This window comes from Ammospiza caudacuta, chromosome 3, assembly GCF_027887145.1.
Source record: "Ammospiza caudacuta isolate bAmmCau1 chromosome 3, bAmmCau1.pri, whole genome shotgun sequence".
In the NCBI taxonomy this organism is placed as follows: domain Eukaryota; kingdom Metazoa; phylum Chordata; class Aves; order Passeriformes; family Passerellidae; genus Ammospiza; species Ammospiza caudacuta.
In genome coordinates, this window is record NC_080595.1 from 111329390 (window position 1) to 111354398 (window position 25009).

The 25009-nt window shown below is 38.4% G+C and overlaps 1 protein-coding gene across 1 annotated transcript in view; it reads right to left on the reverse strand.

The window, feature by feature from the left end:
- The window catches only part of PREP (prolyl endopeptidase), an 87327-nt gene that overhangs the window by 53705 nt on the left and 8613 nt on the right, over positions 1-25009 (reverse strand). The window contains exons 5-7 of the mRNA XM_058801218.1: positions 21539-21748; positions 20178-20299; positions 11789-11894 (exon numbers count right to left, since the gene is read on the reverse strand). Coding sequence (XP_058657201.1) covers positions 11789-11894; positions 20178-20299; positions 21539-21748 — 438 coding nt within the window. The remainder of the gene's footprint in view (positions 1-11788; positions 11895-20177; positions 20300-21538; positions 21749-25009) is intronic.

A 25009-nucleotide genomic window follows, 5' to 3' on the forward strand; every position in this document is an offset into this window, starting at 1 on the left:
AGAGATATTTTCAAACAATTTGGACTTTCTTTAAAAGCAAGATCTCTCTATGTCTTGGGGCCTGACTTCACCTATAAACATCTGAGGGAGGAAATACTGTAAAGGAGATATTAAGATGTTCTTAAAGGAATGCAACTTTTGTATTTGTATTGAGAGGGTACAACTCATCTTGCAGATGATGGATGACAGTTACTCAATGATCATGGAAAGTTAATGTATTTGCCATCTAAAATATAAATAAATGGAAGGAAGCAATCTTCATTCCTTTGAGTTAAAAAGTTCAGACGTGTCAAGATATATTCAAAGATTCATCCAGAAGAAAGAAATCAAGCACTTTTATGAACAGACATTTCTCAATCACTTTCAAGGCTCCAATTTTACTTCCACTGGGATAATCACTCAAAAGACAGGAGAAGAGAATATAGATGATTCATTTTGAGAGAGTTATAGCTCATGCCCTCAGACAGCAGAACATAGCAACTGAAAAGCAGGCATCAAAGCTAATCTCTCTCCCTCACACTACACATTCTCTAATACAAACAGATGAAAGCACAAATACCTCATCTAAAAAATAACTTCATTATGAATACTATTTGCCCTGGTGGTGTTCAAAGCCAGCTTGAATAAGGCTTTGAGTAACCTGGTCTAAAGGGAGGTGCCCCTGCCCATGGCAGGTAGGGTTGGGACTGGATGATCTTTAAGGTCCATTCCAACCCCTCAACATTCTATGAGTCAGTGATTTATAAATGTAATGTCCAGTCAGACAGTAGCAGCATGAAGATGTCCTTGCTTAAATTAACAGCAAGCTATTGAATTTTATAGCATATTTTGCATTTGAAAGGTCCTTTAAAGTCATCCATGCCAATCCCCATGCAATAAGCAGAGACATCTTCAACTAGATCCAGTTGCTCAAAGTCCCATCCCACCTGAATTTAAATGTTTTCAGGAATGGGATATCCATCACCTCTTTGTGATGTGGCAACCTGTTCAAATGTTTTAACACATTTCTTGTAAAAATCTCCTTTCTTCTGTCTAACCGAAACCTACCCTTTTTAAAGCTTAAAGCCATTACTGTTTTTTGTATGGGAACAAGCCCTGCTAAAAGTTTGTCCCCACCCTTCTTACAGACTCCCTTGAAGTTTGAGGCAGCAGCAAGGTCTCCCTGAAGCCTTCTCTTCTCCAGGCTGAACAACCACAGCTCTTTCAGCCTTTCCTCACAGGAGAGGTGCTCCAGTCTTCTGCTCTTCTTCATGGTCCTCCTCTGGGCCCACTCCAACAGGTCAATGTCCTCTCTGTGCTGGGGTGCCCAGAGCTGGATGCAGTGTTCCAGATGGGGTCTCATGAGAGCATGGCTGAGGCACAGAATCCCCTCGCTCACCCTGCTGCCCATGCTGCTCTGGATGCAGCCTAGCACACAACTGGCTATCTGGGCTGTGAGTGCACATTGCTGGGTCATGTCCAGCCTCTCATCCACCAATACAAGTCCTTCTCAGACCCAGCAGGGCTGCTCTCAATCCCTTCATCCTGCAGCCTGCATTGATAAAGGGGGTAACCCAAACACTGGTGCAGCACCTTGCACTTGGCCCTATGGAACTTCATGAGGGTCCCACGGGTCCATTCCTTGAGCTTGTGCAGGTCCATCTGTATGGTATTCTGTATGGTATCCTGTCCTTCCTGTCCTTCAGGAATGCAGCACCACTCAGCTTGGGGATGTCTGCAGGCTGGCTGAAGGTGCCCTCAATCCCATTGCCTATCCAGCACTGCTCCCACTCCGGGACCCCTGAGTACCTATGGTCCCATTGGACCACAGACACTGCTCACCCCTGACCATTGGGACACTGAGCTGTGGACCCTTGGGATGTGATCATCCACAAATACCTCATCCACCCAAAAATCCATCCATCAAATTCCTATCTTTCCAATTTAGAGAGATATTGTAGGAGATCACATCAAAGGTCTTACAGAAATTCAAATAGATGACACCCCGTAGTGCTTTTTTTGTCACTAATTTTATTTAGTTTTACTGCTAATAATTTCCCTCCAAAAATAAATACAGACAAAGTATGTATTTATACTTCTATTTATGCATAATAAATAAAAAAATACAGTGAAAGCAAAACTGAAATTGACATTTAAGGGATATGAAACATTTTTCTTAAACACTCTATTGTTGATCCTTCCACATATTTTTCAAGACAACTAATTTTTTTTCTCCCCATTTGTTAGGACACAAGAGCCTTGTTTTGATATTAATTTTTGATTTTTTTTAAATTACTTCAATCATAGAAAAGTTTTTCAAAACATGGAAGAGTATTTTCCCTCTCACCACATTCCACTTTATAGCTGATGTCTACTGTGACCTCACTGTCTCTTGTTCATGTTCATTACAAAGGTTTTGACCCACTATTTCAGGCTACACAGCACATACCGACTCATCCCTTTGATGTTACTGTATATAGCACTGTTCATTGCTTATTTGTTTATTAAGAGAGCCTGATAAATTGCAAGACTAAACTAAAATACAAAAGGCCAAACAATCCTATTTTCAACACTGAAGTGGACAAACATTAACTTTTTTCACCTCCCCTCAAGTCACATACATGCTTTTTTAGTGTGGGGGAAAAAAAACCCAACATTCTAAACACAGAAAGAAAATTTTAAAAAAATTCTGACAGCCTTGTGTCGCAGACATTTCTCCACAGAAATCCTTTCTTTCGGATTTCTGTGTCTTCGGGAGGCCAGAGGCCTCCGAAGACAAGGTAAACAATTATTATCAGCTGCTGGGGAATGCAACAGGGGCACCTATTTTGATTGGTGATTGGTTCATGTTTTATGTTTATAATTAAGGGCCAATCACCAGTGCAAGCCAGGGGACTGAGTCCTTGGCCACAGCTCTGTTGTGGATTTTTTTCTATCTCTTCCTAGCTAGCCTAGCTGCTCTGCAAAACCTCTCTCTATATTCTATTAGTATAGTAATAATGTATTATATATAATATCTTAATAAATCAAGCCTTCTGATTCAAGAAACAAGATTCACCGTCTCTCTCTCACCAGCTGCGCCCACTCAGGCGCGGTAATAGCCTTGCTCTTAAATTCTTTCTTGCAACCTTTCCCTGCCAGTCTAACACAAAGCAATTCCAGCTGACAGTGACTAAGCAATTCCAGCTGAAAAATGACTAAGCTGTGAACTTCTGTGTTTGCTCCATTTTTATCACATCTTTTCAAGCCAGTGGTTCTCAAGTATTTTCCACTAGCTCCTATTCCTGTGCATGTGTCCTCCCATCACCTCACACTGTTCCCACCAGACACAAACCACCAACCTCCAAGCAGCCCAGTACCCAAGCACAAGAGCCCCTATCACTGTTCTCTCTCCAGAAAGTCCCTGTACCTCCTATTTAAAACAAATCTGTGTTTAGCTTCCTTTCCAATCCAACAACTCAGGTGTGCTTTCCAATTAGTCAACTCTCTCAGCTTTTTGCATTCCAGAAATCACTGCAGCTTTTCATTAAGGCTGTGTTTCTACACAGCCAAAGACTATAAGAAGAGCCACCTCTTCTGCTCCCCATGCTGGTTTATATCCCTTCTTTTTTCCCCTCTGCTCTCATGCTTCAGGTCCCTTAGGAAGAGCAAAGTGGGGGTCTGCCCAGAGCTCTGAGTCAGTAACTCATAAACAGTTCTATAGCTCTGTAGTGTTCACAAGAGGATCCTGATTTTTTTTCATTAGGCTTCCCAGCTGCTACCACAATACAAAATAAAGAAAAAGGTCAATACTAAGGATAACTTCAACAAGACCAATAGACCATGTCATGCTGGTCTATGTTCATAGCCAAGGGTGATTAAACAGCTTTCATTTATTTCTTGTTCACATCAACAGATTGGTGCTAAATTCCTTCTTCACAGCACCAAATCACATATTCAAAAGAGTAAACAGTCAAGGCTGACAATCTAATAAAAAAGAAACAAACAATCTCATTTCTCAAGAAAAAGGAAAAACAGAATTATTACCAGGCACAGAAGCATGAAGAGACATGCTACATAAAAAACTGCACTGTTTTTGTGGTTTGTTTGGTGTTTGGTGGGTTTTTTTGGTTGGTTGGGTTTTTTGGTGTTTGGGGTTTTTATTTTGGTAAGGTGTACAACAAGGTTTGCTAATAAATAATTGCTTGATTACTGTGTATCCAGCTGTTTGGCTATGAGGCATTTTCAGGTATACCAAGAACAGTTAAGCAAAGTGATTAATGAAATAAGTTTTCTTGTTTGACTGAGTCAACAAACAAGCAAAACTGAGTGCTGTCTGTCTTATGGAAGCCAAGTTTGATAAAACAGCTACCAAAATTGTGCCTTACAGTGCTCAGCTACTGGGTAAATATGTGGGTTTTTTAAAGAAATACTTAGCATTAGATCACTTTTAAATGTTTGTTACAGGAGCCAAGAGTTGAAAAGCCTATGAACAGCTTAGCAAGATAAGCAGGGAAATCTGGAGTACTGAATGAGGGAATAACCTTCTGATCATGAACCCACAGTGCTGTCCCTCCTGACCCAGCAGGCACTGCACTCCTGCTACTGATTCAGAAGGCAAAATTAAACCTTATCAGCTGGCTGACAGAGTGGTCAAATCCAGACAAGAATCCCATAACTTTGTCCCTGATCTTTCTAAACCTCACCCCACAAGGAACTAAAGAGGAAGAACAAAGCACAAAGGGAAGAGTTATCCATGTCCACAGTTACCTGAAACAGAGTACAGCAAGGGAGTTACCTCAAAAGCTTAAAGAGCAGCCAGCTGTCTGCTCCCAGGGGGTCTTCCCACAGCACTGCCTTGCCACAAAACTGTGAATTATGACCTCAGGTCTTGAGAAATAGAGTATTTGTAAAATACTGATATGAGATATAAATCTTTTTAAAGATGTGTTTGGTTAAGTTAGTTGTAAACATAAAATTCCAACTGGTAAACCTGGTCATTTCTAACACAAAGAGCTTTGTCACAAAAACTGCCATGAACTGGTTTCACAAAACTCTGGTGGGTTTCACAAAACTCCTATCGTAGTAGGGGAGGAAGGGAAACAATATCTCCCCAAATCTCTTATCTTTTCAGACTAATTAAAAATCTCCATTAAAATGAAGCTATTCCATATTTGTCATAGCTTACTTAGCACAGTGATTTTCTATTCTAAAAAGGAGCATTCTTGGCACAAGTAACTCACAATGGCCTCCTTAAAAACCTGAACATTTGAAGAGGAAAATGACTCAGTCTGTATTCAGTAGAAACCCTGTGAAGGGGGGAAGGAAAGCATGAAGAACATTTTAGATAATCTGGGAGGCAGAAAAGATGCTCAGATGCTTTCTGTACCACTCATGGAAAGAAACAGAAACACTGCTGTGTAGATTATCTTCTGAGGAAAACAATCTGACAAGGAATATATATCACAGGAGACTGCATGGCCAATTTGATTAATCTACAGCTGTTGACAAAAATATCATGACACAGTAAATGGGGAAGATTATTGATGCACCTAAATTTTCAGATGCAGAAATAGACAAGTTAAATCCTTTTAAGTCTCCTGAACATTTAGAAATAGTCTACTCTCATTTATGAGATGTGATGTCCATTCAGAGACTAAGATGATTTCCCACTCAACACAGGACAAGTTAACATCTGTTGACTCACAGCCTGAGAAACACATGAACAACCTATGAATGCACAGGACACAACTTCCTTCAGTACAACAGAACTAATACAATGTTGTTTCTTCCAGAGAGTCTTTGATGACATCATTATCATCTCACTTATTATTTAAACTATGCAAAAAGAAGCAACAACTCAAGCTGTGCAGGAAGGTAATGAAATGCATTAACTCAAGATTACTAAAGCAATAATTAAGTCGCAAATAATGGACAAACCATGTTTTATAAAAAGATAAATTGTGAGAAAGATAAACCAGAGGTTTCCTCTTCCTCAAAGCAATTTACTTCAGTTTGTTAGCAAAATCATTCTGTTCCATTTCTTGATGATTCTTGTAGAACAATATGGATCATCCCTTTTAGTGTCTCAGATTGAAAAGGCGCAAATTTACTTTTTTATTTGTATTGTCTAGACAGATGGCAAAAATGGGACAGGCATGTAATTGAGCATAAATATAGAAGAAGTTCACAATTTAAGAAGGCAAAAAAGGGTTTTACAGCTTTTTTTTTCAACTGAATGAGCTTATCTGGTTGGATTAAGATTTTCAAAACAACCACAAACTGCTGAGTTTAATTTGAAATTTAAAAAGGAAATATTTTCTTCCTATAAAAACATGCCATATATAAATAAGAGTAAAAATGGAAGAATACATGTTCCTTTCACCTACTGGGGAAAGAAATATCTGAGCTCCTGCAAGCTTGTTATGGGCTATATTGTGTTGCTTGATGATTCCCACAGTAGCTGACTCACCCCAGAATTCACAGTCATATTCCAAGTTCTATCAGGCAGATATTTATTAACCATTTTTTATTTCCACACATGAGACATACTGTTTAATTTTGCACTCCTGTTTCTTCTTTCTTTTCCTAAGATGGATACCCCGCTTCTCACTCTGCTTCCCCACTCTACCCTGCAAATTTAAGCAAAATAATTCAACCAGCTTGTGTGCTCTTTGAGGGAAAATGCCTCTTTTTGTCACTCAGACAAACAAAATGAACTTTATTCTGAGCAAGAAGATCTCCAAACTTATGGGTAGAAATATTTTTTAAAAATTGTGCCACATCTCTTACCTACAGTAACTTAGAAGCAAAGCCCACAAATCAGCTAGCCAATCTTAATTCTAACAATCCTTAAGTAGAGCACATTTACTCATTCTAAACTATGACCTTACAATACAAATAAACTCAGAAGTGTGAGAAAGGTGTTTACACCAGACTTGAAATATTTAATGAGCATATAATTTCATGTCCAGCTGTGTGCAGAAGTAGACTAGTTCAGCTAAATCAAACAAGTCCCCAAAAATGAAAATAATGAAAAAGTCTATCAATAAAGTCTATAGATGAAAGAGAACACTTAAATTTTTATTTGATCATATGAAATCTGCCACATACTGACCTCTATATATCCAGTGCAATATTGCCAGATTGCATGAAGTTTTCAAAATCTTTTTCTTCAGTCTCAGTGAAATGAGAAAATTATAAAAAACAATCACTGTTTCTAAATAAGCTGTACATCATACTATCAAAAGGATCCAAACTAAGAATCACTTCATGGAAACACAATGGCTTTCACTGAATCCAAGAACCTCAACCTAGAAACCACAATGTTGCTATCCAGTACAAGAAGAGCTAGTACCAGGTAACTAGCCAATAAAATACCTGTACAGGAATAGTTTGTTATTGTGATTCCTTCATAGTTGAGGGAAGTCCTAACCTTTGTTTTGCTCCATCCAGACAAGGGAAGTCAGGTCTGCCTATTCAGGATGCTGCTGCAGAGTGGCACAGTCAGTACATTGAGCACAGGAGCTTCTATGAGCATTGTGTGGCTTTAGTCCATAAATACACACATGTGCATTTATCTCGACCTGCTGCTCAAACAAGACTCAAATTCTGATGTATCTCATAGAAATTAAACAATATAAAGGACACTTCTATAACCAGCCTCCGTGGGATTTTCAAGGACAAGTCCAAACAGTGGAAGTGATATAAGGAACACGGATATGAGGTCTATTACAGAGGGAAGGATAAAAAAGAAGAGGGGGACAGAACCACCTAAGTGCAAAATTACTACAAGATTGTTTGTAATACCAGTTGTGTCCCTTCACTTCTGAGGTACATTCCATATATTAGGTCCTTTCCCTTGATTACTAGCTCTGTTACTTTTTTCCCCTTCATTACAAAACCATAGTCCTGTCTCTTAATAGAAATTTTCCTTGGTCAATTAATTTCAACAATTCAGGAAGCAGTTCAGTCAATATCACTTCAATAAGGTGTTAAAAACAAAAGTAACTAAGAATTCAATGGTCATTTCCAGCTTTCAGTTGCAAAATCAGACTTATTTGCACCTCTGTCTTCAGCAACCATCTCCAGGATGCAAAAGCATTTTGACTGAATTAAGCAGAGCCTCCCCAATATTATTTCACTTCTTCTTTATGGTTACTAAATTGAAGCTTCACTGTAAAATCACTCTATCCTTAAAACAGCATTTATATCAGATGTGTTATCTGCTAGATCCTAGACTACCTATAATATCATCCATTTTCTTTCATTTTCAGCTTCTCTCATTTCCCCTTTGCCAGTCAGTACAATTTCTGAAATAACCAGTACTCACTCAGACAGTCCTGAAATTAGTTCTCTTTTTTCCTGACATCTTCACAAACACCTGTGTCTTAATCAGTTCATTTTCTCTTTCCCCTCAACTTCGTACTTTTTTTCAGATTTCCTGCTTTAATTTTTTCAAGTTGCTTTCAGTTTTGAGGTATTTCTCTTTACCTTTTCTCCCTTTAATCTTAGAAGCATGTGAGCTACAAGCCACTTTTTGCAATCAGTACAGGGGTCCAAATCTGCCCAGAGAGATACTTGTATTTCACATGGACTGAATCGTCCTGAGGGAGCACAGGAGAGCAGGAGCCTCAGCTAATGGTCTGAACAGGTACATTCAGTCCATCTTACCACACCTACAGTCTGGAGGTGATGCTCACTTTACCTCCAACACAGAATTTGGCAGCAAGGAGAGTCCTTTGTTACAGCACAAGGTAAGAAAATTTTTTAATCATCTCATCCACTTTGGATCTCAAAGCAGTCAGTGATGTAACAGCTGTTGGATGAACATGTGGCTTAGACTAACTTAGCCTTGTTATTACATACCCAATAGCCCATTCAAGGAGATGGGTTTACAAATTTAAAACCTAACAGAATGACTCCACTTGTCCACCCTATGGGTCCTTTAAATCATACATCCCCCTGTCAGACAATATTACTTGCCTACAATATTACAATGCATTTCCCCATTTATTTAACACTCTTCCCTGTCAGACTTTATTTCAACTCTGAGAGCATACTTGTCTAACACACTATGAATTGGTCTATGACTTACAGATGGCACTTCTGAGAAAAATCAATATAAAACCCAGGTTGTTTAAGGAGCTCTATAGAAATGCAGCTATGCTTATAACTGTTCCTTCTAATCCCCAGATGGGTTATGAAACTTCATCATCTCAGGTCACCACAACCTTCCAGTGATGACAAAGCTCTGCTGAACACCATAATGATCCCAATAAACAGATATACAGGAAGGGTGCATCCTAAAAGTCCTCTTGAGTACAACACACAGACAGAGTCGTGTATGCAACAAAGATACACAAGTCTCTGAACACTGGAAACAGCAGAACCTAGTGGTGTATGGGTTTGTATAAAGTCATTTGACATTCCAACATAATTATATTAAGATTCAGCATAAACAGAGTGTCATCCAAGAATTCACACAGGAGAGAGCTATTACGAACATCAAAGTTGGAAGACAAATCTTCATTGACTTTCATATGTCTGAGAATCCACAAGGGAGAGAACTTTGACTGAAAGTGGCTCATGTCTAAGATGATAAAAATTTCTTCCAAAGTATTCTCTGCATCTCAGGAATCCATAAGGGTGTTCATTTGAGTGAGTCTTCAAGGTATAACAAGATTAAATTTATGCCACAAGCTTATGGTCTCACATCTGCCTGGCCAGCTGACCTTCCACACATTCTTGTGAGGTTTGGACCACTGGGACTCCTGCTTTTCCATTACCACTGGTTGCATTTGGGAGCCAACACTTCCAAAAGCAAAGTGGGATTAAGCATCTCTTATTTCCAGAAAGTAGGCTCTTATTTACAGAAAGTGGGCTGTAAATAAGGAATGGGAGACATTTATCCATACACATCCAAGAGAAAAATCAATGATTTGGAAGCAATTCTAGGTTACCCCATTCAGAACTATTGCTGCACTGTTGTCCACTGGATTAAGCAAGGCAAAGGGATCCCTGCAGGTTAGGTAACCCAGTAAGCAGAGCTTTAAACCAGAAAAAACAGGAGAAAGTGATTCCTCAACAAGTAAGGAAGATGTGGATGGGGCAGGCAAGGCAAAGGCCTGGGTGGTAAGAATGAAAGAGACACAGCAATCCACAAAACAGAGCTGAAGTGGAGTTTCTCCAAGCACAGGCATATGAAGAAGGAAGTGCCTGCAGAACAGCCTCATGGAGAAAGCTCTCAAACCTGTACTGAGCAATCAACACACTTGGGTGCCTGCCTGAACTGCCTCTACACTGATGCACACAACATGGAAACAAACAGGAGGAGTTAGAGGTCCATGGGCAGTTTCTGGACTATGACCTCAGTGGGAAGATGGAGACATGGTGGGATAGCTCACAGGAATGCTGTGCTACCATGGAGAGGTAAAGGTTGTTTAGTAAGGATAGGTTGGCAAGATGAGGAGGTGAGTTGTCTTTTATGTGAAATAACAGCTGGAGTTTGTGGAGTTCTGCCTTGGGACAGTCCAGGAGATGGTAAGTAGCTCATAGGTTAAGATTAACAGGCAGACCAGCATGGGTACTACTGTAGTGGTATATACTACTGTGTGCTATAGAGTACATAATAGCAGTCTACTGTATGTAGTAGCACATGTTATGGACTTCCTAAGTAGGAAGAAGTAGATGATGCCTTCTTCAGACAACTGGAAGATGACTCATTTCACAGGCCATACTCCTTACAGTGGAAATTCTAGCCACTGTGATGCCTTCTGTGCGGAAGGACAATCTAATCTAGGGCTCAAGCAATCTAGAATTCTACAGGGCCTTGATAAGTTCCCAAAGTGATCATGAAAGAAAGGTGCCCTGCCTGACCTGGTGTGTACAAATAACTAAGAACTGGCTGTGCATGTGGAAGTTGCTGGCAGCCTCAGCTGATGTTTGGCTGTAGACAAGTCCATAGTAGTGTCCCCTCCTTAGCCTGAAATATGCTCTTAATAAACAAGAGAACAAGCTTCTTGAGATCCAATATTCAACACAGAGATACTGCAGTATTTATTCTGTTTCTGAAGTTTCTGAAAAGAGAAGCTGCAAGAATCAAAAAAGCTAAGTTGTGTTCTATGCAAAACCCAAATTGAGGAATACCTTTCAACAATCCAATACTCTGGAAATACAAAACTACCAATCAGTAAACCAGCTAACTATGCCAACAATTAGCAACAGCCATATGGTGTAAAGTGCCATACTTTCAGCTCACACCATTGTGGCTACAAAGCTTAATACACAAAAGCCAAAGACCACTCCAACTAGAAGGCAAGAAAGGAGCACTTCAGGAGAGTGCATTTGAAATATGAGTTGATACTTCTACTGTAACAACAATGGTGATACCAAATAACACTGGAGGATTTTTGTTTCCTAGCACTATACATAGAAAAAAAATGTTATCTATAAGTTAGTCACTTTTTGTAAAAAAGTGCTATCAGTGCTTGAAGGGAGATAAGTGAAATTTTTAAAATACGAAAAAAGTTTTAATATGGAAAAGTATTAGTGGTGTAGAATGAAATTGAACATACACTGTACAGCTCCTTATACTATATCAACTTTTCCTTGTGACCTGTTAAACAAACTACAGAATGAAGAATGGAGTTTTTAGTCTACTGATACATAACAGAAAATGGAATGCTAGCAGCGCTTATTTTGTCTAATTTCTGCATTAAGGTGGTTAAGCAATACATGCATTTCAAGACTTTTTTTTTTCATTCAAACATAAAGTATTTCAAATTTTATATTGCCTTAAAAGGAAGCAAGCTTACAAAGCAACACATACCTGATATACCCTGAGACTCCTTCTGTAGATCACAGTACCACAGTCTGTTCACTGGATCACAGCCTTCCCTGATAGACAGCAAGACATATCGACCATCATCCGACACCTGCAAGAAGTTCCAGAAAAATCAGACAATTCACCCTTTGGAAAAGAGAATTCCAACTTGAAAAAGTTCACACATGCAGAAAAATCTAGTGCTGCTGTTAAAAGAACATTACAAGCTATAACCACATTATAAATTATCTGGTGAAGCTTCTTGGTTTGCTTTTGCACATGCATGTACACACACAACAGAATTTCTGAAATGGTGTCTGCTAGTACAGAAAGTCATCAATTAATCCTTTGCAGACATATCACATTTCTTGACAAAGCTTTTGAAAGTGCAAATCCAACAAGAAAAGGCAGAAAGTAACAAGAAGTCTTAGTGTCTCCTTCTCCTGACTGAGCTGTTTCGAGCATATTCCCAAATTACCAAATTTTGATGTTTTATTAACAGAGCTGATAGAGAAGGCTGTTTACTGTTCATATTCTTATATGACCTTATCTAATGGGAATTTAAAGTCACAAAATACAAATCTGGGTTCTGGACATTTTCCACTTGGCACTATACACAGCTTCAAAACAATTCTTATATTGTAATTACTTCTTAGATATATTTCAGTTTATATTTGTAACATTTGTTATGCAAAATATCTGTAGAATGAGTTGTGCAAAATAAATTTCAAAATAATTAAGTTTTAATTATACTGCTATTCCAATAGAGCCACGATCTTAAGGACACAAGAAAGGGACCTAGTAGAATAGAAACAAATCTCAGTGTATGAAAGTTAATAAAAAAACCCCAACAACTAAACACTCCTTGAAACAAAAACAATCCCCAAATGGGTGTTTCCAAATCGTATTTTTACAGGCATTTTGTTATGATCTAATTATACCACAAAAAAAGTCCATACAGTAAAAAGCTCACAAGACAAATATAAAAGAACACCTAAGATTCCTACTGTAGCCAAAAAACCACTCCCTTATATGAAACAAAGACATCTTTAACAGGGCACCCTGCACCTAGAAACAAGTATATCCAGAAATGGAAACAAAGATTAGGTGATCTTTCTTGAAAGATACATCTTCAGTGGTTTTAGGTAAGCAGTAATTGCAGGAGTAAATTTTAATTAAGAAAATTATTGCAGTATGCTGCTTAAACATCTGCCCACACTTGTGAAAGCACCAAGTTCCCTTCATTTCCTCACCAACTGAAAAAACATAACAAATAATTTTAAGTTATATATAAAAATACAGATTTCAGTTACATTCAAGAGTATGACACACAAAACTCTTTTAGTCACAGTCAGAACCCACATAAATTTATTCCTTGATTCTGTGACTGAAACAGTTAAGAGAAGACTGAAACTTTACCCAAGAAAGAACAGAGATGTGCAAATTTCTGATGTTGTTGCAAGGGCAATTCAGGATCTCTGATGACAGCAAATCTGAGTACATCTAATTTTTCCTTCCATATTCCCAGCTGGACTAGTTAAGAGTTGATAGCAGTTTATGTTTAATTTGAAGTAAGAACTCCCAAAGCATCTTGCTGGTGGGATACCAATTAAGTGTGTCTCTATCACTAAAGCTATTCTTATACCAGTGAGTTCTACAACCCAAAGGATTTTGACAGAAACAGGACAAGATGGTTGACTGCAGCATGCTAAAATGTTCAGTATTATACTGCAGATTTAGACATCTACACTGCAAAGTTACAGTTTGATAAGCAATCTTGGCAGCAGCATCACCTTATGCAGTCTCTACCTCAAGCTCTTCCTACTGCTGTCATTGCTTGTGTCCATGTAAATTGATTCCCCATGTCATGCCAGAACAAGCATCCACCATTTGTGAAGTACACCAGTTCAGGGAACTGATTCCACTGATAAAATGGCATGTTCAACAACAAAAAAATTTAAACCTCCAAGAACCAGAAAAGAAGAAAGAATCCAGAAACACCCAAACAAGCAAAGCAAAGAATCCAGGAGGGGAAGGAGAAAGAAAAAGAAAAAATACTTAATCCACAATAAAAACCAAAGAAGAATAAAAGAAGCTCCTCTGCCACATTAGTATCTCGATCAGTTCACTGTTCAGTTGCACAAATGGCCAAGCTAACACACAGCACCAAACAGCTGGAAAGATGAATAACAGGGGTAGAGATTGCTTAAGGCAGCTCAGATTGCAGCACTGATGAATGTGTAATCACAGCCCAAATGCCACTGACCCTACACTGTAAACAGACAAGAGTATGGGTTTCAGGACAGCAAAAGGAAATAGGATTTACCAACTATCATTTGAATTATTCTTACACTGCTACATCATCTTCATGAGCTGAGCTGCAATCACTGCTCTTGGCTCACAAATTTATGAACTGAAATTTCATGCTAGTACCTCACTCAAATCTCAGAGTGCATTAATGGCTCAGCTTAAGGGGGACAGCTGCAATGTCAGACTTGATTTCCCACATTTAGGATGAAAAGGAAACATCTCAAAAATTTCTGAGAGTGATCTGGAATGCCAGTCAGTGCACATTTCTCTCATTAAAATAATTACTATAATTTCAAAGAACATCCACTGCTAAAAGGTAAGCTGGCTATAAAGCAATTGCACGTCTTAAAACAACATTTAGTATCTGTCAAAACAGGACAGAAGAAATCCTGTAGCCTTTCAACTGGAGCTTTTGAAAACCTTCAGCATAACAATGATTTCACTGGCATAACACAGCACTAATCCCTAACTCAGCACCAGTAAAGGAAGGATTATTTCAAAGAACTGATGTTGGTATGTAGCTTTTGTCATTCAGTCGGTTGGCAATTTTGAGTTTGTCAGACCTACTATTTCTTAAATATTTGTTGTGACCATCATTACACCACACAAACAAACACAACAGTATCACTAAGATAGCTGTACTCCCAAGTACAATTTTATCTAGTCTTTCAAGCATCAAAACCTTTAAATTCTCTTTTATAGCAGAGTTCTGGTTTATAGTGGAGTGTTTTCTCTGGGCTGTTTTTCTGCCTAGTGATTTCAATGCTACCTGTTCTCTCCATTTTGATGAACAGTAACCACTGCTAAGACAAACATTAAGAGAAGAACCTGTAACTTCAATATATCAATGAACAGAAAATAAAAAAAATATATGAAGTCTAATCAGTAAAAACAATCTAACCACTCAAATCTCATCTTTGTTACAAAATACAACTAATTCATTATACAAGCCACATAAGGAACTGCAAAAGGGTTGAGGATCCACAGCAAAAACAAAGTGAAATATTTTGTCTAGCAGCAGATTTCAGACCAAAAACTCATACATAATTGAACAAACAACAACAAAAAAGAATGAACATGAGAAAGCTGTTGGGTTTTTAGACTTCCTGGCTTTATGTATTACTCAACTAAAATGTCAATATGAGAGATATTAGAGTGCTCTACTTTCAAGTCATGTGCATACCAACAGTGAATATTAATGCAAGTTCTGTGAACACTACCTGGACAGTCACAATTGCCAGTTTCAGGATAAGGAAGAGCTCTCTATATTAACAAAGTTAACAAATAGGGGCCCTTCGAGTATGTTGTATTCTATTAAGGCAACTACATATACACATCATTCCTTAACAGATAATAAATTAAAAGTTTTACTACCTTTGCCCTTTTTTATTATCAAGGCGGAAAAAAATCTAATCATTGCATAATTTGTTTCTGCATAACAAGGTACTAAAAATAAAATAAATAAAATTCAGTTATTAGATCCTATGCCTGTGTTGAGAAAAAGACAAACTCTCTTCTTAACTGCAGGCATTAACACTATGGTAATCTACAACCTGATCTGCATCTGCAGTGATTTCTCAAACTACCACTCCTCATGCACTGGTGCCCTTTGCATATGAAACTGAGCAATCATCACTGCTATCTAATGCATTTCCAATGAAGCACAGCAAATGAATCATGTACAAAAAAAAAAAAAAAAAAAAGCAAAGTTCAAAAAAATCACAGACAGAATCAAAGCTTTCCAACAGAGCTAAAAGGTCAAATTACTAACTGTAATGTATCCAGTCATATGCATGGAACTAAAAACTCACTGCATCAATAAGCTGAATTTTAACACTGCTACCATTTTTACTATATGCTATGGATGTAACACAGCTTAAAATCACCCAGAGAGACTGAATAGATTTTTTTTTAAATACTTATTTAGGAATGTACCCAGTCACCATAATAAAGCAGATTAATGACAGCAGTTACTTCCTCAACTTTAGATATATGCTGCATGAAGACTTTTGCATAACACCACTGACCCTGGATATGACTCCACTAAGAAGAATTTACATGCAGGAAACCTTTCACTTGTTGCAGAAACGACCTCTTTTGTTATTTATGAGTATTTTTAAGATTTTTATCAGATGAACAAATATTAAGCACAAAAATCCACAAAGCATGTTGCTTCTACAGAGAGAAAAAAATTACTGTAAAATTTGCTAAAATATTTGGCAAGTAAAGAGCAATTACACTGTCTGAACAGCCTCAAGTGTTCTACAGATGTGCACATGTACCTGTGCTGCAAAGATCTGCCTGCAGGATGACAAAGAACTCCCACAGTAGTCTCCTAGCCTTTCAAATTCCACTTTTATTATCTCACATTTATTAGAAAAATCAAAGCTATTTTCCTTCCTAGAATAGGAAACTCTTTTGTAAAGAGTTGTGGGTTTTGTGGGGTTTTTATGGGGGTTGTGGGGTGTTGTACTGGCTTGTTGTTTTTTTCATGAAGGGAACATACAGCTATGTTCTGATATTATCTTTGCAGCAGTGCCAGAAAATCACTGAAGCTTGCAAATAGCTCCTATCACATTTTATGTTCTTGCAGTCTTTTAAGATGCTGAGGACTGGGGCACAAACTCCCTCTCACAAAGCAACCTCCTGGGACTGCCTGCACAATCCAAGCCACCTGAGGCTGCTACTCTCAGTCTGCAAAGGCGCTGCTTTGTTTTGTGTTTGCACAGTACCAGTTTCAGAATCAATCACATTTCAGAAGCCCTAATGATGGGTGATCACAGGAATGCAAAAGCTCAGGATGAGGTCCAACAGAATCTCCTTCCTACATTCTGAGGCACAGGCCTGACACTTTATGCAGGACATGGTTATATGCAAACAACATTCTGATGTGGTCTGTCCACCCACTCCCCAGGTGAGAAAACTTGCTCTGGGCATTAATTCCAATCTCTTATTCCAGCTGGGTTTTTATTCTTGGGTTTTAGATACAATGTGCTGGTATAACGAGCCCTTCTCTTCTGACCATATTTTGAGCCTCTGTCAGCTTTGGGGTTGAAGGAGCCACACCAAAGCCAGAGAACAGGGATTTTCACACACATATTTATATGCATTCTCTTTCCTAAGTCTAGCACAGAACAATATCAGCAGCTTTTTGGGGTGACAAACATCAAACACATTTTACTGTGGCTCTCAGCTTGCTTTTGAGCAATGAAAGCACCAAAGCATCTGGAACCTGGCCATGTAAGAAATTATCAGCTCCCACAGTCCCACGTGCAGCCACAATTACCTGCCTCCTTCTTATGAGTAAAATTCTCTAGGCTTGCTGCCAGGGCTGTAGGAAGACATTCATACTAGTCTTCTATTCAAGATTCATCCTTGACTAAGGCAGTGTAAGGCTTTAGAAACATTCCCAGAGCCCTGTTTTACCCAGCAGTCTCACTTGAGTGAACTGGCAATGTTTTCAGCCCTCCATGCTGCTCACTCTTCCCCAGTGGATGCTTCTGTGTTGCTGCAGTGAAACCACTATAGCCAGCACACATCTGGCACAGCCTGCTCCTCTGTGCTCTGAATTTCACGTGCAAGATCACCTCCCTGTTTTAGAACCACTGATGTTAAATGACAGCTCTAAATATAAAATGAAGAATTTTAAAAAATTTGTCAATTCAGAGACAGTAGACAGTGTGTGTTAGAAAACATGAAAAATTGTACTTATTTCACTGCTGGCAGAATTGGGATAGGAGGGTTCCTCTCACCCACTCCTTTCTGTTCTGTTTACTTTCCTGCTGGTACCACAGGGACTTCTTGCACTACCAACTGTGAAAGACTGTTATATAACTTATTGTTTAACTTTGAGAATAACAGTCTGTCTGTGAAAGAGAGATATGTTCAGTCAGTCTGGAGAAAAAGCAAGAAAATGCCACTTAAACAGAAAAGCATGGGAAGCTCCTGTTTTCCCAGAATACCTATGACATTGCCAAGGTTTTAAAAATCTTCATACCAGACTGCCCTCTGCTGGGCTGTTATTCAATTAAATTCCATCCCTGCCCTTCACAACTCTCCCAGAAATGCTTATGCTTTTTCTAGACTAATGAAAAGATTATTTTTTTCAAAACTTACATATCTGACTAAAAAAAACAGAATTTTTTCCCTCAGAAACAATTCATTCAAGTGAAGAGCTGGAAATGCATCTGTATTTCTCTGCCAACACCATTTTCAGCACCACAGATTTTGTTTAAATCAAGCATACTTAGGATTGGTGTTGAATGCATAATAAGGAAAAGCACCCTGAAGCTATTTGCTTGCATATTGTCTTGTAAATATATTAAGCTGACAAAATTTTATACAACCCTCTTTGGTCCTTATGAATGACCTAGTTTCCTATCTCCATTGAGAATACACACCACTCTGACTCCCTACAGCACACCTGAGATTATTTTTTCTGAAATATCATGGCAACATCATTAATTCTGCAGTCTCTGAAGAATTTTCTTGTCAGGTGCTTTTCACTTGCAAGTGAGGTATTTCTCTTCCTTGACCTTGGTTGCAAGACCTGCAAATTCTGTTCAAACCTAGGTATGAAAGTTCAACTCTCCCTCCACCATGGAGAAAGGTTTGGTACTAGAACACCTACACTACAAATCAACTGTTTTCATGGAAGCTTTTGTAAAACATAATGTCTCTAGCTAGTGGGACTAGTAAAGTTGGTAAAATAAAAACATTTTTTTTATTTATCTGACAAAAACACATGAAAACATGCATTTTATAACATGCTGTGCTCTGCAAAGTTGTATTTTAAAACCTATAGCAGCATCTTAGTACCAAGGAAGTATATTCAGGATAGCACCAAACAGCTCCATAATTTGATTTTGACTAACGATATTTAAATTTTTCCCCCACTACATTGTGGTCTTCCACTTTCTTAAACACTTAGAAAAAGCTGACCAGAAAACTTACTGAAATGGCCTGCAAAGAAGATTTTTGATCCATTGCACAAGGACGAAACCACATTTTGCAACTGTACTGTTTTGGTTTGGGTTTTGTTGTTTGTTTTTTTTTTTAAATTGCAGAATATTTTTCTCTGACTGTTAAAAGTACCTTTGTTTTCTGTCAGCCTACAGTAAAGACAGCCCTAACATTTTCATGGGTAAATGTGTTGAAAAGTGACACAAACTGATGATCACATTTTCCAAAAGAGGTTCTTGCACAGAAAAGTATTTGCAGGAACTGAGTACACCAAACCAGGCTAAAACCACTTCATATTCATCAAAAGTGTCAGACAAAAAAAGAGACCAATATAGAAACAAAAAGTACTGATCAAACACAGTAGGCAGGAGAGTACAGGGTATTACAAGTATTCATCCACAGGGAAAACATCAGTTCCTTGATAAATAAGGGCACTCAACTGCACATTGCTAAATCTAATATGGGGAATAAAACACATTAATTGCAAAAGGGTTACTGGGATTTTGCACTATAAAGCAGTAGTTCAACAAAATAAGCTTAGGAAATCAATTCCATTTCTATTAACACAGTCTGTACCATAGGTGTGCTGATAAAACTTGTAGGGAAATTTAGAGTTCCCCAATTATACACAGAGTATTAACAGATTTTGACCTCCATTCCTCAATTAAGCAGAACAGATTTTGTTTTCCAGGGAAAACATTGCAAAATTAAATATAACCAAGAAAATATAATGCAGGGAATATCTAGACACTGGATATTAGAATAAACTTTTTGTGCAGGAAGTACAAGCTGGGGCCAAACACTGACCAAGAAACAAGAACAGTGACACATTGTCCATCAAATGATCTTCTCTGTCTTGGAATGTGTATCAGGCAGAACAACCTCAGTGAAGAAAGAGGGTGTATGATTGTGTCATTGCAGGCTGGAGGAGTGATTTGAAGTAAATTAGGCAGTCTTATTTTCAGGAATTCTTAATCAATGATTCTTAGTTCAATTTTCAACTCTACAACACTAATAAAAAGTGTTCTTTTAACAAAATGTTTTCAAATTAATACCCACTATCAGTTGCTAGAATCTGAAAAACAGAACATGATAATGACAAGGTGCAGGATATTTACCATACCTCAGCTCCACCCATCCATTTTGGTTCATCAGGAAATTCAGCACACAGGATATCTTCTGACTGGTTAGTTCCTAATACATGATAATACAGCTTTTGATGCAGATTAGTGGAGGTCTCAGTACCTAGTGAAATGCAGATATTTAAACTAGTAAGTTCTCAAAGAAATGCAACAATCATATGAAACCCTTAGAAACTTGTGTATCCCTTTGTATATGAATGAGAAATTCAGAAGAGAGGACTAGGAATGGTTCCAAGCTACAACCATTCCCCTCCAAACAAACACCCTCCTACTAAACAAGATAAAACTTTATGCTGGAAACCTGTTTCAAAAGTAACGCTTTCCTTTTATTGTTGATAACAAATCTTCACATTTGAAGAAGGTATCATTTCAAGCTTTGCTTTCTAGAAATAAAAGCAAGCAAAGCAAAGAAAACCAAAAATCCCTGACACTCTCTAATTACATTTTCATTTCCATTTCACCCAGTGCAATTAAGGGAAGATTTACTGCTAATTACATTCCTAGAAACCTTCATACTTACATTTGCTGAAAATATAAAAGTGATGTATTTTAAAGCACTTATGTATGAGGTACCACTTGATTTATTTTTTTTTAAAAATTCATTCTTGCAACATTTTCCAACATTTCAACTTTTGAACTACAAACAAGAGGTAAAAAAAACCTCAACAAAACAAGGCTGGTGTCTATCTTGCCAGTCTGGCAAAATTACAGCCTTCAAAAGAAAATACAGAGGCAAAATTCTGGCTCTCTCCAGTTTAGTGAAGAGCACATCTCCAGAAGAAACTTTTCAGTAGCTCTGCATCATAGTAAGAGCTGCTAAATTCCTTCCCCCTTGATGCTGCTCCGCAATTTATTCCACTTTGTGCGGTGCTCCTTGGATTTTGCTAGCATAAACATTTCGTTTTGCTTTGCTGTGAACCACACATGAATTAATCTGTTTGAACAAGAGAAACCTTATGCCTCACACTGCTATTCATCAGGTCAATCTCCCAAAGCAGTTTATCTATGCCCACACAAATGCATTAGGGGAAAGATCTAAGTAAGCTTCCAGCAGGCATCAAATTCTAGTCAACACCACCAACACTATGGAACCTAAGTAAATCATCCCAGAGGAAAAGAAAGGGAGCAGCAAACTTTGAGAAAAAGAGGGCCAGGCAGACAAAAAGTGATTCACACTAATTGAACATAGGCTTTGGTGATACAAGACATAATTTGATCTCTAATTGCACAACCAATACAGCCACTTATTTCAATATAGATTTGCAGAGCTAATTGTTGCATCAATTCACTGCAGAAGTGATTCTGCTTCCACACAGCACGCAATTAGAATGGTCATACCTACCATCACTTTTCCCATCTTGTTGTGGGTAGCTGTTATAGAACATGCCTTTTCCATCATGGGTCCATGCCATGCAACTGAATTTAACTCTCTCCAGTGTATCTGGGAGATCCTCAGGACCTTCTACTTTCATAAACTTAATAGTAATCCAATCAGAGCCACTAGAACTCAGGCCATATGCAAAGTATTCACCATCTTCACTGAATGCATAACCTAGGAAATCAGAAACAAACAAAATGAAGAGATATTAAATTGGGATACTAGTTAAAGAAACTGCTCACCAAACAGTAAGAGGAGGTTTATTTCCTAAAAACACTGCAAGACAATACATCTGCTATCACTTAGGAGTCACACCACTTTGTCCAACTCCATGGAATTCTCAATTAATTTGCAGATCCATGTTTAGGCACAGATACTCAGTAAGTGTATCCATATTCAGTAACATAAGTTGTGCCAAGCCAATTATGGTTTGAATCATATTTCTTCTACTGCCTGCCCTGAGCTTGGCAGGAAGAGCTAGAAAATTAAAATAGGTGGAGAACTTGAGTGAAATTTTAAGAGAAACAGTACCAAAGAAGCTAACAAAGATGCAAGTTGTATATTGAAATAGTGTAAATACCACTTAAAAATGGAGTCACTGAAAACTAGATCCTTTAAAACCGTGAAAACTGAAGTAACTGGGAAACCACTAGCATGCAAATGGTTAATTACCAGTATTCTCAGCTAAGACCTGTGATATACATTTCACTTTATCCAAACAGTGATAAGACAATAAGACAATAAAGAGCTTCCATTTTAGTTGATGAAGATCAAATTCATGCTTGCAAATCAAGTCAAGCGAAGAGACTGAATTATCACAGGTCTGTACAGACCTGAAAGCATCTACCAAAAAACAACCTAGGAAAGAGTTGCATTTCACAGACATGACAGTTTTGAGAGGCACTCAATATATTCTCTCCCAAAAGAATGTAAGAGTGGCAATTCTGATTCAGAACACAATTCCATCTAGTTGTCCTCAGGAGTAACCACATAATCATGGAATGGTTTGGTTGGAAGGGATCTTAAAAATCATCTAGATCCTACCCTCCTGCTGTAGACAGGGACACTTCCACTAGACAAAGGCTGCTCAAAGCTCTGTCTAACCTGGCCTTGAACACTTTCAGGTGTGGGAAATGCACAGCTTCTGTGGGCAACCTGTACCAGTGCCTCACCACCTTCACAGTAAATAATTTTTTGATAATATCTAATCTAAACCTCTTTCAGTTTAAAACCATTCTCCCTTGTCCTATCACTACATGCCCTTGTAAAAAGTCCCTCTCCAGCTTTCTTGTAGGCCCCATTTGGGTACAGGAAAGCTACCAGAGGGTCATCCCACAGCTTTCTCTTTTCCAGGCTGAATAATCTCAACTCTCTCAGCCCTTCATCATAGGTGAGGTGCTTCAGCCCTCTAATCTTTTCATGGCCCTCTTCTGGACTCCCTCCAACAGATCCTAGAATGGGGCCTAGATTTAGACACAGTGCTCCAGGCAGAGTCTCACAGGAGCCCAGTGGAGGGGCAGAATCCCATCCCTTGCCCTGCTGGCCACGCTGCTTGGGATGCAGGCCAGGATTAAATCTCTTTCTGGGCTGCAAGCTCACATTGCTGACTCATGTCCAGCCTCTCATCCACCAGGACCCCCAAGCCCTTGATAGCAAGGATGCTCTCAATCTCTTCATTCCCCAGCCTGTGCTGATACTGTGCAATGCAAGCACAAGAACAAAATGCAGGAATAAATGCAAGAACAATGCAAGCACATGTAATATTTCCTTCAAATATTCTTATCATCTCCAACCATATTTAGTTTAGCAGATTCCTTTTCCATGCAGTAGTCGGCTAATACTCCTGAATGTTTCCCTTCACCTTGATTATGTCCAGCTTCCACCATCACCATCCATTGGTAAGGGTTCTACACATCTACTTCTTGCAGCATGAACCATCACCTTCTTCTGTTTGCTTGGGACTTGACTCCCACTGCTTTGATTTGATATTCCCTCATTCTTGTAATAGAAAAATGACTAATCAACCCTTATTCCTTCTCTTCATCCTATTGCATGCCACAAATGATTCTGCAGACCTCTAATATCCTTGCTAAACTGTCCCTTTTCCAAGCTGATTACTCCAGGCACACTCGGTTTTTCCTTTGATTGTTCCTATTGCCCTCCTCCAACCTGTATTTCAGAGCCCCTTTTGAGCTGAGGAGACTGGGACTTGATTTAGTGTTCAATGGTACAGTATAAACTTCTGGGTTGCTAATGTAACTGTGTCTCCTTGTTTTGTTCTGTTTCATATAACCACAGAATCATGAGGGTTGGAAAAGACCTCCAAGAGTTCAACCTTTGACTGATCACCACCTTGTCAACTAAATCTCAGCACTGAGTGTCACACAGTTTTTCTTGAATGCTTCTAGGGAGAAATTTCTTCCTGATGAATAAATTGGTATTTGATGTACTTGTTCAGCTCCTACCAAGAATCAAGTTGACCAAGAATCCAATTTTCATGGAATTGCACGTTACACTCCAAGCATTGCTCCCAAGAGATCATCATGAGCTCAAGAGTTCACTCCATCCGTTCCTCCATAAATGAAGTTAGGATTGTTTGTTCCTCTGTGCATCACTTAATTTATCTGCACAAAGACTTTTACCTGTTAATTTATTGCCTACTTAAATTATTACTAAGGTCTTCCTGCAACTCTTTAGTCATTCTTCAACCAGGAGTAACTTTGTACTGTCAGCAATTACTGCCACCTCACTGCTCACTCCTTTTTCTAGTATGCTCACAGATGAACACTGCAAATCCTAGCACAGTCCTTGACAGGACTTTACTTGACAGCCATTCAGTTCTTCCTTTCCCTGCCCTTAAATCGATTATTAATCAACACTGGAAGTTTTCCCTCTTGTTACACAGCTGTTGATTTTCTAAGTGCATTTGGAAGGAGACTATGCCTTAAGACTTCTAGAAACACTAGAAGAATCTCTAGAAAATTCTAGATATTATATGCATGCAATATACACAGATTAAGGCAGGACTTCACTATTGTTCATAAAAAAAGCCATATTGATTCTTTTCAGCTAGGTCACTTTAAGAGAAACATTTATTAATTCTGACGGCTGTTTTTATTAACTGTCCTTGAACAGACTTAGAGGACTTCTAGGTTCAAGAGCCTGCTTCTAAAAATGAGCAAGTAGGGAGTGAAAACTGATAGCTAAGAGAAGTTACAGCCTTAGTGAACACAAACAATTTTGTGATCACAGAAGTTAATGCTATGTTCCTTCACAGTCTCTTACTTGTTGGCTTGTGTTAAAGCTGCAAAATACAATTTTAAGATAACTAATCAATATAAAAACAAACTTTTTTTCCTTTCTATGGACAGCCTCAAGAGCTGCTCATACTTCACTGGAAACCTGTTACTGATTTGTGAAAAAAAGCACTGGGAA